This window comes from Neopsephotus bourkii, unplaced genomic scaffold, assembly GCF_033783945.1.
Source record: "Neopsephotus bourkii isolate Nb327-2 ecotype Australia unplaced genomic scaffold, CSIRO-AGI_Nbou_v1 NB_1350, whole genome shotgun sequence".
Classification (NCBI taxonomy): Eukaryota; Metazoa; Chordata; class Aves; order Psittaciformes; family Psittacidae; genus Neopsephotus; species Neopsephotus bourkii.
The window spans coordinates 5,258,608-5,272,868 of record NW_026901829.1 but is presented as its reverse complement, the minus strand read 5'-3'; the positions used below and the strand labels follow the sequence as shown (position 1 = coordinate 5,272,868).

The following is a 14,261-nucleotide window of genomic DNA, read 5'->3' as shown; positions in this document are numbered from 1 at the left end:
AGAAATTAATAACCTGAGTCATGAGGAGATGGGAATTGTCTGCAGGAGGACACAGATCCACACCTCACAGACCAAAAAGTCTTTGCTCCCAAACCCTAATAATTCCGTAGGGCTTTTTGCAACTATAGTAAGAACAGCAAACTATTGCAGTAGCAAGCAAAATGGAGAAAATGAGCTAACCTGGACATACCTGAAAGAGCACAGAAATATTTGTTTTCATGTTATTTTATGAAATCCGTATCATCCAATTGTACAAAACCAGGGTACGTTTAGATTGGATATAAGGAGGAAATTCTTTCCTGTTAGGGTGGTGAAGCACCGGAATGGGTTGTCCAGGGAAGTTGTGAATGCTCCATCCCTAGTAGTGTTCAACGCCAGGTTGGACGAGGCCTTGGTTGACATGGTTTAGTGCGAGGTGTCCCTGCCCATGGCAGGGGGGTTGGAACTTGATGATCTTAAGGTCCTTTTCCAACCCTAACTACTCTATGATTCTATAATACAGTTTCTCTATTTACATTTCTAACTATATTTATATATATATCTATAAATGAGAATTATGCTGAACATATGAGTCAAACTGGGGGGAAGCTGTTATGGAAAAAGTAAAGTTTGAAATAAGTTGGAAAACAGAGATTGCACCATGGCACCACAAAAAAAAAAAAAAAAAAAAAATTCATTCTTCTAGAGAAAGTAACATTGAGAAACAAAACCCCGGAACAGATCTACATCTTATTTTCAATTGCCTTAGAGCATTTCCTACTCAACTGCACAAGTTAGGAAACTCAAGGAACATATATTATTAAATTATCAGAAGTTGTGCATAGAACATTGGTGAAGAAGCAGATCTGTAACAACTGCTAAAGACTGAAGAGACCATGTGGATAATTTAAACACAGCTAAAAAAATTAGTCACTGTTCTAGGATTCTCAGGTACACAGGCAAACTGTGAAGGAGTGAGGGAGGCCTGGAGAAAGGTAACCATTTAGCGGGAAGGAAGGAAAGGAAAAAGAAGACTGAGGAAAAGCACTGATAACCAGCCCTGAAGCCATCAAGATGGGAGAAAAAGGGTGTGCTCCAGGTGTCAGAACAGAGATTCCCCTGCAGCCCACAGTGCAAAGCATGGTGATGCAGGCTGTGCCCCTGCAGCCCATGGAGGTCCACAGTGGAGCAGATATCCACACTGAAGCCCACGGAAAACCCCACACCGCAGCAGGTGAATGTGCACCCTGAAGAAAGCTGCTGCCCATGGAAACTGGACTCCAAAGGAGGCTGCTGCCAGAACCTGTGGCCCATGGGGAACCTGCACTGGAGCAGTCTGTTCCTGAAGAACAGCACCCTGTGGAAAAGACATTCACTGGAGCAGTCAGCCAACGGGAAGAACCCATGTTAGAGAAAAGAATAGGGACAGGAAATGGTCTCTTGGTGGCCTGCTGGTAGAGGTAAGAGGTTTCTTTCTCTTTTGTACAGCTACTAGCTCCCAACATATAATCCAGTTAAAACATAAAAAAAATAAAACAAAATTTTCACCAGAAAAAATACCAAGAAAGACAGTTGCTGAGGTTATCTCATGAGAAAAAGCCCATTATTTATTATTTTGGCATCTGCTACAAGGTGAATGATGCATGTGTAATCTTTTATAACAACACAATTTCATTTCAACAGATGTGGTGGTAAAGGTAATAAAGACAAAAGGACTAATCTGTTTATGTAAAACCGTACATTTTTATACAGAATTTCTATAGATTTTTTAACACTATTAGGGCGTATTTGCTAAATACGATGATCTGTGAGTTCAGGTATTCTTAAAGAACATACATGAATCTTAAAGTTCTAAGAGATCTTAATTTTAGATGCCTCCAGTATTGCTTTTGTGTGAGATGGTGATAATTCTACCTTAATAGGGCTTACTATAGTTTTGGTATCACTGACATATCTTTGAATCTGAGATAAGAAAGCACTAGCAACTGTAGTCTAAATAACATTACATATTCCATACTGTAAATATTGTTTGTTTAACCTGAGTACATGCTAATTCTCTTTTTTCCCTCCTACATTTAAAAGCTCTAAAAGAAGGCACTGTAGTTTCTGATGAGATTCTGTACTTAATATTTACTAAATTACAACAGAAAATATATTTTGATCGACAGACTATAGCTCCAAATGAGGCTTCTGAAATGTGCTAGTACTATTTTATTTATTTAGTATGGAACTCTAAATATTCACAGTATTGCATTCTTACCATAAATTTCTATATCAAGTATCCACTTTTGTATACTACTTTAAGAGGAAAATTTCGAGAGTAGTATGTTCAATCCATTTTTGCCAACTAATATAACCCTGAGGGCTTTAACGTTATATAACTACCTATAAGTTATACTAAAGAATGTTAGATGATTGGCTTGCAGTAAGGTAAAGATTACCACATACTATTAATTTGTTGACCTTTGGCATAAATGTCACAACTTGATTTGTACAAGCATAAATCTATAGAAAGATAAAAATATCTTATTGTTGATAACATTATTTATGTCACTGCACATTCAGAAATTTCAGTAACACAGATTAAGTCTATGCATAGATGGGAATTATTTTAACCGTGAATCACAGCTCAGACCTATGGTTCGGTTATGCAGTCCTAAGAAATATTGTTTGCTGAGATTCAGAAGCCGAATTTAAGAAGTAAGGGATGACCATGGGTCATAACCAAGGGATAACCATGAATCATAGCTCAGACCTATGGTCCTGTTACACAATCCTAATAAATATTGTTTGCTGAAATTCAGAAGCTGAATTTCAGAAGTAAGGGATGGTGCAAACAGCCTTCACTTTTCCCAATGCAAAGAAATAAGACTCTTGCATTATGCTTTTGGTTAAGTTGCACAGCCTCCTAACTATCATAGCTGACAAACATATACTAGTCCATCAGCACTGTCATGTTTATCTGCCATAACTTGACTGTGTTTGAAATCTGAGAACTGGTATTAATAGGAAAGGTGTACCAGTTGATGCACCCAGGGAAAGTGAAAATGTGATAGGAAAATATGGGGGTTTAACAGCATACTAACAACATTAATAAATTATTAAGAACTAATTATTACACTGAGTTTAAATAATTTCTTAAACAAAACAAACAGACTGAAAAATAGAATCCAGGCCACTTGTTGTCATCCCAGTTTTGCCAAAAGTCTAAATACTTATTTTTTCCTAATATATAAGCATACTCAAATTGCCTTTCAGATTAGGAAAACTGCTGACAGGTTTTAATAGCCTAAACAATTTTTCCAGCATTGCACTGCTGATTGTGCCTTTCATTGTGCTCATTTTCTAACAGTTTTCAGGGTATGTAGAAAATGTAATGTTTCCAAAGTCTCTGGAAAATGTCCTATAGTACATCAGTGAACACTACAGTGTCTGTATCACTTAATGTATCATCAGATGCAGGATCTCTATTTCATCAGACAACAGCTATTTGAAAGTTATTAAACTGTTAGCAGATAATACAGCTCATACTTAGGCAGAAGCTTGTGAAATGATCTTTTGTGTTGTGGAATGAATGAATGAATGAATACTCAAGTCCAAGCTGCACTGGTATTGTAGGAAATGTTGGTCTATAAAAATTCCCTGGTAATTTCAGTCTTCATTAGTGTAACAGACAGAATATCATCACCAATGACTAAATGGAAAATGCTAATATTGGAAGGGAAAGAAATGCCATTTCCAAGGATGTATGGCTTTATTTCAGCCAGCAAATACAGCACCACAACCCACAGGAAGTACCCCAAAATATCTACTTTGTTCATAGAGAGTACATAAGCAAATGGATTAAAGGGGGTACAATTTTTAAGTTTGAAATATAAATCGATTTACAGAATAGATAAAACCTTTGTACTTAATTTAAGGTGTAATATTAAATGGTTAAATTTGTGAAGTTCCTAAATAAACATCCTCCTTTCTCTAGGTTGTTTATAAACTTCTAACACAGAAGAGGTATTCAATTTTACATTTCCTTGGCTTTTTGTTACCTTTAAAGAATCAACAACTTTGCCTCTGCTTACTTAATTCTGTCCCAGTGGAAAATGACCTTAAAGTTTTAGTGAAAGGAAAAAAATGCAGAAATGAGAGTTCTGAGTGAACATAGTATCAATACAGCCATCCACACAACACAAATGCACACATGGCTATGTGTATATGTACAGCCATTTTGGTCTACTCTGTGTAACAAAGCACGCAACTTCTCTCCTAAAAGAGGAACAAATCTGAAGGTCCCTCTGGCCATGTGGCTGAGATTTGATTTTCTCAGTATAACCACCAACCAATCCTGTACTGGGGAAGAGATTATGATAAAACAAAATAATTTCTAACTGCAGTTTTGGCTTCATTTACTTACCACTGCAGATACTGTTACCTCAAGAAGTGGAACTCAGATGACTGATTGGGCTACTCAAGGATTTTGAAGTATCACATTAGCCTGCAGCTTTCCTACTGTAATAGTTCACACAGGAAAGTTGCTCTTTATTTCCAACCACATATAATCTTACCCTTCCAAAATCAATCTTCCTGCTAAAATAATGTCACTTCCCAAAACTGTACACTCTGCTTTTAGCTCCTAGTTAACAGAAGAGACTGTCCCAACTCCGTATTAGTACAGCTGAACATGCCATAGAGAAGTTGAAGGAGCCCTGAAAGCTCAATGCAGCTTTCCACAGATCAGATGACTTGTGAGAGTTTGCTATTCAGAGATCATATGTGCTCCATGTTTTGCAGATGTCATAGAGTATAAATATATATACTCTCAACAACACTATTTACCTGATATTTAAGGCCACCTTCCTGCTTCCTACTTACTCTCAATTGCATTTATTTACCTTCTCCTTCAAGTCACAATATTCTCCTCTTTTATTTTACAGCCTTAACATGTGCAGCCCACCATGACTCATGCGGGGATTAAAAACAAAATAAAAAAATCTTTGATGCCTGATTGTCTGCAGCATCTCAATTGCATAATCAAACACAACTGCCACTAGCTACAGAAACTGTTCTGGCCTGCAGGTTTGTGTTAACATTACAACAGCAAAAATATTCTATGATACTGTAAGTAGAAGCTGTTCACACACCACATAGGTGAAACAGGTTAGAACAATTTTCTTCAACAAGTTAAGGAGACTTGACCTTTACATTTTTACAACTACTGAAAGAAAAGTTCCTGAGATGAATTTACAAAGACTGGGATTTGTACAGCTCATAAAATATAATAAATCTCCTGGGATTAATAAAATACCCTCATTATATCTATGTTTCCTCTTTTGGGGTGATTGATTTCAAATAAAGACGTGAACTTTGATGAGTAAGAACGTAACAAAACTCTCACTACTATCTCAAAAGAAAGGCAATATAATTTGCTGAAAGTGCAACACTGCTTTTTGTGCAGTGACAATAGTTTACACGAGGAGCCATTTTTTTGTTGTTGTTGTTAACATTTGTAATAGTTGAAGTGGAGTTACGAAGCTTGGGGAAAAACAGCTGACCCTTATAAGAAAAAGATAAAACCAACCAAATTCTTTACCTTTGCCTACTGCATGATCATAAAAGCTATAAAAATTCTACAAGCTCCAAATAATTATGATTGTCATGCCAATATAAAGGAAATTCAAACTTGGAAAAGAATTTAATTGTTGATCTGAGCTCTCCAGTATTTAGAAACAATGCCACAGAAAATTTCACAGGAACACCCAGATTATTTTGGTAGGTAGATGTGGAAGAAAGCAGAATTCAAGCTATCTCCACAGTTGTCAGTACAAAGTAGACAAAAGAAAAACCATTTAAGGCATTTAAAAAACATTTGGTGAATCTGTATCAAATACATACAAAATATACTATCATTTAGTATCTTAAATCCAACACTCAAGTTGCAATTTTTGTTTGTTTGTTTGTTTGTTTTTGTGTGTGTGTGTGTTTTTTTTTCTTTGGGGGACATCAAAAGATAGGAGGTATATGTGTTTTTTTGTTAACTGGTTACCTCACACGAGGCATTATCAAAATTGAGTAACTGAGTATCAGATACTGAGCTGTGACCTCCCTGCACTGAATTATTTCATTCATTTTACATGTTTAGATCATAAATTCTTCTGGGTAGATTGTGTCTTTGGACGCATGCTACATATAGTGGAGCTACTGTCTTGTATCAAGCCCCATCTGTTACTGTCATTTTAATTCCAAAACAGGGCTTGAAATGGTCATTACAAACACTGGTCAGCTTTCATATTTCTGCTAGGATTAGATACTAGGAAAGCAGACGAGGAAACTCTGCCCTTATACTTCTGCAGTATGTACAGGAATCAATGACATTTTTGAGTCAGAGAATCAGGATATGCTCTCCTTTAGGGATGTGTGTAGATATGTATGTACATGTCCAAAATCCATTTTGTAAGTGATTACAGCAAATCAAATCCAATCACTATCCTTCCTTCTGTTCTACTAAAAGCAGCTCTTCTGCCTCTTTTATTTATTTTTTTTTTTTTTTTTTTTACTGGGAAAAGAGCCAGGCCTGCTGGATGCAGAGGGATCTGTAGGAACACACCATTTTGAATCACAGATGAAAGAGACAGGGACAGGCTGGCACATCAGCGCAGCGTTGGGGAGTCGGGGACTAGAAGCACAGAGGCAGAGTTTGTGCACTAAGAAGAGTTTTGGCTTGATGCTTCAACAGCAGATGAAGCTCTGGTCTGGGACTAAACCTCCATTTCCATTTTCAAATCTTTACGGGTGAGCCAAGCACCTTCTGTTATGCTTAATCATTCATTTGCTCAGGCTTACCCACTGTCATGTATTTATGGGGTATAAAGCTATAAAAGGATTAGAGGTCATCTAATGTGAGTGATCATAAAAACTTTCCATTTAAACTTTCAAGAGAGGTCAGAGGAAGGGGAAAGACCCTTTTTTTTCCCAATTATCAATGAAAGAGGGACCACACACCGTGTGGAAGATTGTTCTAAAGGCTAACTGAGAAAAGGACAGAGGAAAAGGCTTCTTTGCTTCCAGTTTGAACTCACTTAGCTTCAACTTTCTCATACACACTTCTGATGTACTGAAAACCCTTTATCAAAGCTATATTTTCCCGAGATAATTATAGACCTCTTACTCATTAACTTTATCCTCCTTAAGCTCACCAGGGTTATTTCTTTGATCTAAGACTGGTGCATATTTGCCATTCTTTTGGACATCATAACTTTAAAACTCATGAAAGCCTATGTCCTCGTTATAAGATATATCAATCATTTAAAAGAAAACATTTTGAATCTGTGCAGGGTAAAAGTGATCTCAAATTCAGTCTTTTTCCTTATCCACATGAGGTATGCATTTTAGCATAATAAGAATGACAAGATTGAGGAACTACATACTAAAAGTAATAAAAGTATCATTAAAAATTAAGAACCACACTGTGTTTTTTAATCATCATCATGTTAATATTATAGTTAGAACAGTTCTTCCACCTTCTACGGAAAATATTAATCCCCTAAAGATATTCTTAATTCAATAAAAAAGCTGGATAAAGTGCAGTTTGTATCAAAAGATGTTTTAAAACTAGTAAAAAACTCAAAAGCTGAATTCACTGAATGTTGATGATAATTTTTATGTTTATGCAAGTATGTCTAGTGATAGTCATACTTCATATAGCCATATAAATAACAAGATTATGTTACAACTCCCCCCATTTTCTTCAATTCACCTTTTCTTTCTTTTTCTGTGTGCAAAACATTAAATTATTCAGTAATTTAATTACTGCCAATTATATTCCCTATTCACCTAATTTGATAGGAAAGCACAAGCCAAGGCTTTGGCACCACAGAGCTGGAGGACAACAGAGCAAAAGCAGCAGCATATTTTATAGCTCAAGAACATACACAGCATTTTAGAACATTTATTCACCATTCAGCCAAAGCTCTCCCATGAGCAGTACAGAGCTCTTTTGCTGGCAAGAACAAAAGGAAACCATATAACTGCATTTATACACATTCTTTTTATCTTCCACGTACAGTATGTTAGCACACTAGAAGAAAGTATGGTTTTAGTCTGGTTGTCAGTATTATTTCATTACACCACAGTTCACAGAACACTACATTAAAGACATCTAGACAATTTAACCACCTGGTGTTTGAATTAAGAATGTAACACTGTCCTTTTTAAGCACTAGGTGAATTTCAGGTTTCAACTGCACCGACATTTTTTGGCTTCTATGATTTGTTTTCATTTTCAATTTCTGATATAACAAAGTTATTTTAGAAACATTCCAAACATAAGTGAAAAGCTACACTTGTAAACATTGAACCAAGTGTAGTCTTTGTGGGCAGAAATATAACCTTTGTCTTTAAGTAATTAAGAAGAAGAGAAAAGAATCTGATTTATTTTAATGTAAAGCTATTATGGGTGAAAATAAATAAATAAATAATAAAATATATTTATAGGTATATATATATATATATACACTGACACGTTGCTCCAAAATGGAAACCACAGAGCAGGCAAGTGTAGACAAACCTCACATATACTGCCCCAATTCCAGGAAAGATCAAGTCAGAGACTGGGCCAGACCAGACATTCTCCTTCACAACACAAGCAATAGCAGCACATAATTCCTTAATATACAGCAATTCCCTATAAATTGATGGACTTACTATGTGTCGCATTCCCTGGGGGTGGGATGATTGCTATATAGGTCTGTCAATTGTTTTTATAACAAACAGCTATGAATATGCAAACATCTGCAAAAAGGCATTATTTTCCTAATTGATTATCTGGAGTAAACATTGTGAATCAGCTGGTCAGAAAGATGGTATCTTGTAATTTAACCAGCACAGGAAACTAAAACAAAAAACAAAACAAAAAAACAAACAAACAAACAAAAACCCAACAACAAAGCTTTTTCAAATGCTAAAGGAAAATTATTTAAAAGAAATGAAAAACATCTCTGCAGAAACTGCATGGCTAGAAATAAAACTACACCATTCAATTTTGCTTTCACCATTCCATCTAACAGCAGTTCTTTTTCCCACAACTTTCTCATTTTCATATTATAATCTTTCTCTACTCAACTTACTTTTGTAACAAAATGTGAAACAGGAAAACAGATTGGGAAAATAGGCTCACTTTTCAGTTACAGTCTATTTGTTCAGTGTGAGGGAAAAAAATAAAGAGAAAAACAGGAAAAAAAATCCCGAACATCAGAAGCAGGAAAATACAGAACCCCAAAATATTCAGAACTTTTTATTTCAGATTTCTATATGTTCCACTGCATTTTGAAAAATGCTGGATAGAGTTCAAAAATAGTCAAGAACAGATATGGGCAACCATTATGATCAAGACAAAGCTGAAGCCCTTAATAGGAATTATGTATGAAAATTTAGGCCTGATGAGATGAATTCTCTTTCAGCACTTTAATTGCTTTTTCCTTTGTTGCTCTTTCATATATATATTTTTTATTTAAAATTTAGAATCTTCTCTTACTACCTTGGAAAACAGTAATTCCTTTAAACTCCAGAGTAATCTGTTTCTAAATTAATTTTCTGCTTACAAAAAGATAATTAGCCAGAGAATATACACTTAGATATTTTAGACATTCAAGGCCGATTTACCTTGTCACCTGCAGAGAAAGTTACTCCATCAATGGCCCTTTTCCAGGTAATCTCTGGGATAGGTTCTCCTTCTGCTTCACAGATAAGGGTGGCTTTCCCATTCTCAAACGTGGTTTCATTTTTAAGTTGTATTATTTGAGGCTGTACTGTTAAAAATACAGATTATATTACTCATGTTGCACAAAGAAAGTCATGGCAAAATCTATTTTACCTTTATTAAAGGCTTAATATTACCATCTATAAGAGCAATCAACTTTCCAGACTTCAAGCTGAACAAAAACCATTTCTGTATGTCTGATGACGTGGTCTCCTGGTTCAGTACAGCTGACATGCCCAGTACTGCCTGCTCCTTTGCTGGGGTTTTGTGGGATGGATCCTGGCTGATGAGGCCCCTGCCTGGGTGGCTGTGTCTGTGTGCTCTGTTCCTGGCTCACTGTCCCTTGGGGAGCAGTCACCCTCCCTAATCTCTGGCACTCCGAGAATTATGCAGAGATTCAACCATAAAACAATGGTCCTGCACCTGGGCAGAACAACTCCATGCACCAGTACAGGGAGTACTGGCTGGCCCTCAGCTCTGCTGAGTGGAACCAGAGGGTCCTCGTGGGCAAGAAGTTGACAATGAACCAGCAATTCACCCTTAAATAGAGGAAGCTCCAAGAATCTTAGCCATTTGCATAAATACCTGATAGAGTTTAGTAGAGATAGAGCCAGACTCTTCTCAGTGATGCCAGGTTACAGGACAAGAGGCAATGGGCACAAATTGAAACACAGGAAAGAAAAAACCTTTTTTACCAAGAGAGTGACTAAACGGCAGAAAACAGGTGCTGAGAAGATATCCAAATATATCACTGTGGGGTCTCCGTCCTCGGTGATATTCAAAACCCACCTAGACATGATTGCAAGTCACCTACTCTGACTGACCCTGCTGTGAGCAGGGGGCTGTACTAGATAGTTTCCAGAGATGCCTTTCTGCCTTAGGCACGCTTCGATTCTACGTAAATCTGTGTTTGCCTTCAAATACAAATTATTGGGAGGAAATAGAATTATTAGTATTCTTGGATTTTGATCTTCATCAATTTCTGTCTTACACAAATTATTGAATTTAACAAAATCCCCAGATAACAAACATACTGTTCTGTATTAACACTATTAAGAACTGAAGAGCCCTCTGATATGAAGTTATTAATCCTTACTTATGAACTAAATTGGTAATAAGATACATTTTAAAAATTCCAGATGTTGTTTGCATTCTTCAAATCGTTCCACTTTATAGCCACAAGTACACAGCAACTACAGCTCTCAAACTATACTGTACCTCACCAGGTTATTTACATATGCAATTCAATTTCTGCTTAGAGGTGAACACTTTTATTTATAGGACTTATCTGTACAATATCGTATACAAACTCTCTTGTAGAACTGTGCATATAATATTACTGTCTTCCATGACATTCAAATACCTTAAAAAATGTTTTCGTCCTATAAATTCATTCACATGTAACTATTAAGAAGTTTCTCTGAATCTATCCGTTTTACACATTAAATGAGACACACCACTGGAAAACCTAGCATGTAATTGTGTAATAAGAATATGATTCAATATATTTACACACAAAACCAGCAAATTAAGTTTACATGAGTGAATTAAATTTTGGCAGCTCTTAACATCTATTGAAATTAAAGTATTATCTATATAGTTTTCCCAAGTTTTGCTTTTGAGGAAGAACTACTATAGTATGTTCTATATGAAGCAACAAATAAACAGAGAAGCGTCCTATTTTCTAATGGGATTATTAAAGTATATGCTATGCAGAAGAGTAATACTGGCTTATGTTAGTGGATCCAAGTGGGAAAGAGATCCAATTTAAATTTGAAGGGACTCTAGGAGCACCTCATCTTTACCAACCTCCTCACCAATACAGGGTCAGCAGACCTTGTTCAGACCAGATTTCTCAGGGATCTGTTGAGCACTACCTTAAAAAATGCCAAGAACAATGCATAGAGCCTTTCACACCAGACAGTTGCAGTGCCTAGCTGTCCTCATGATGAGGAATAGTTTCCTACATCTAGTTTCCTGCTTCATTTTATGCTAACTTTCATTTATGACTACTGTCTCACAGATGCTCCATTCAGCATCACCTAGAAAAATAGTAAAACCAGGTTCAAACCTGCTGTACATCCAGATACATCTTCTACCTCTCTTTTACCCATTTCCACCACACCATTCTTGGTCTTACTTCTCATTCCTTATCTCCACACTCCTGTTGCTTATCTACTGTATGCTCATGGTTGACTACTACAGCAAACTGTTGTTTACTGCACAGAGATGAAAAACAAGTAATATTTTGCCTAACAAAGTTCTGAACTAATATCCTGCTTCATTAAGGTATAATCTATGGTGAGTGACATCATGTGCAGAACAGAAACACCCTGTGTGATCAGGGACTCTTGAAATGTCAACTGCATCTGGCTTTATGGGATGCACTAGAAGGCAGTAAGCTAAACATTACAGCAGGAAATCAATTTGGCCGAGAAAAGCTGAAGATCCCATCAGTGGTATAGTATAACAAGGGATATCGGTTGAAAGAACTACAGAAGAAGAATTAAAAGTAAAGGATAACTATGTTATCTTCAAGATAACTTCAGTTATTATTCTCATTTTCAGGATCATCCAAATGCATACGAAATATATTATCGTGGTACTCAGGTGCTCTATTTCTACAGTCATGTCTCCTGGCTACAGTATATGTTCTTTCCTTTGTCACTATTGATATAATATCATTTCTGAAAACAAGGAGAGAGCTATTGCAAATATACCGCTCATTTAAAAAAAAAGCATGATACATAGTATTTTATATAAAAAATTTGCAAAAATTTGAATTACATTATTTCCATCAGAATGAGAGGATTTCCTCATCTGCACACCATGACAAACAATATGATCTGCTCAAGATGCTGCATGTTCTAAACCAAGTAACTAATGTTTTTTAGTTTTTAATTTTAGACATATTCTAAATTACTTTAAGGCCTTCAAATGGATCACTACAAGACAAAAAGGTTTAGCTTGACATTTTAGACATGAGCAGATGACATTTAAAGGAATAAGCACTAATTAATCATCAAATATATCTAGATAACAGTTACGACTAAGAAGAAGCAGAGTGCTCATATGGTGGATATTATTTAGTTGCTTCATTTTTGTAGGTCAGAAGTCATAACTTGCTATTGATTAGAAATTTTTACACTGATACTTTTTATTATGTTTTGGACATTGGAAAATATCAAAATACTTTTGTGTACATATAAATAAAGATATTTATTTGAGAATGCCAAGATAGTACTGAAAGAAATACTGAAACAGTTGTTTGCTGCCCCACCTCCAATCCCTTAACTGTTCTTTTTAAACCAACATGGTCATTTTCAAACTGAACTGGTATTTGCTTGCTGCACTCTAGTAAATATAAACCAAATGAAAATACAGGGTCTTGAAGTGTAACCCCAGGAAGCCTCCAGGTATTTGCTGTTTTTTTTCTGTCAAGAATATTTGTATTACAATGTACTTAAAAATAGTAAACTGAATGAACTGACTGAAATGAAAGAAGGCTTGAATACAGAGAGAAGTTACGCTTAAGTTCCATTAAAATTATTTTATTTAGTAGATAAGGAACTGCTTATTACTAGACATGCATTTTTCTAAATATTAACAAAGCAGTGCAGCCAAATAAATAGTATTTGCTGTTCGAAAGCTTGCCCTCTGAGCAGAGAAGGTTAGTGTTAAGTTCTCTAACACTTCTTTAATAAACAAATTTCTTCCAGATTACTTCCTTGGTCTCTTCTGGATTTCTCTCACACAAGGGCTAAGTTCATTGCTGTGTACCTACAGCCTCTCCAAAAAGCTTAAGAAGAACATGGATGGCAATCTGAGGTTCTGGATTTGTTATTGGTTGCTTACAACTGATTTACTGGAAAAAGTGCACAATTTATTGAATTCACAGAGTTATACACATATCTTTGAGTTTTATCAGATGTCTACAGTTTCATCAGAAGCAGTACATATATAAAACTTAAACAGTCCTGATTATATCTCATTAAAAGAACTGTTTTAAGCAGTTTTGTTAATACAAACATAGATTTACTGTTAAGAGGTTTAGTATATGTCTGTGTTGCTGCCTGATAGGATTGCTTGATTAATATGATACATAAGGAATCATACTCTTACAGCATCTTCCTGTACAGCCACATTTGAATCAGGTAGCAAAACTGCAACCATGTCCTCCTGGAAATTGCTTGAATTTTGTAAACAAGCTAGAGCCCAACAAAGAAATTACCTAAGAAACAGATTATTCCTGCATCTTGATTCCTGACATAATAAGGATTTATACACACACCAGTACAAAGTGATTTAATGCATGATAAGCCTGAGTCTTTGTACATGTTAAAATGCTATTACTACTTCAGACTCAAAGGGATTTAAGACTTGCCTTGTGAGAGAAGTCGCGTCACTGTCTTTATTATAGATTGCATCACTTTTTATTTTAAAAAGTAGAGGAGTTCCAAACAGGTAAGGATGTAACAGGGAGGAAGAAGTAACACAGAAAATGTATGAACTTTTGACACTAGTCTTTAACTATG

At 35.8% G+C, this 14,261-nt stretch overlaps 1 protein-coding gene across 2 annotated transcripts in view; it reads right to left on the bottom strand.

The window, feature by feature from the left end:
* The window catches only part of NCAM2 (neural cell adhesion molecule 2), a 280,251-nt gene that overhangs the window by 79,817 nt on the left and 186,173 nt on the right, over positions 1-14,261 (bottom strand). For both annotated transcript variants that reach the window (XM_061366718.1, XM_061366719.1), the window contains exon 8: positions 9,630-9,775. In XM_061366718.1, the coding sequence (XP_061222702.1) occupies positions 9,630-9,775 (146 nt within the window). The remainder of the gene's footprint in view (positions 1-9,629; positions 9,776-14,261) is intronic.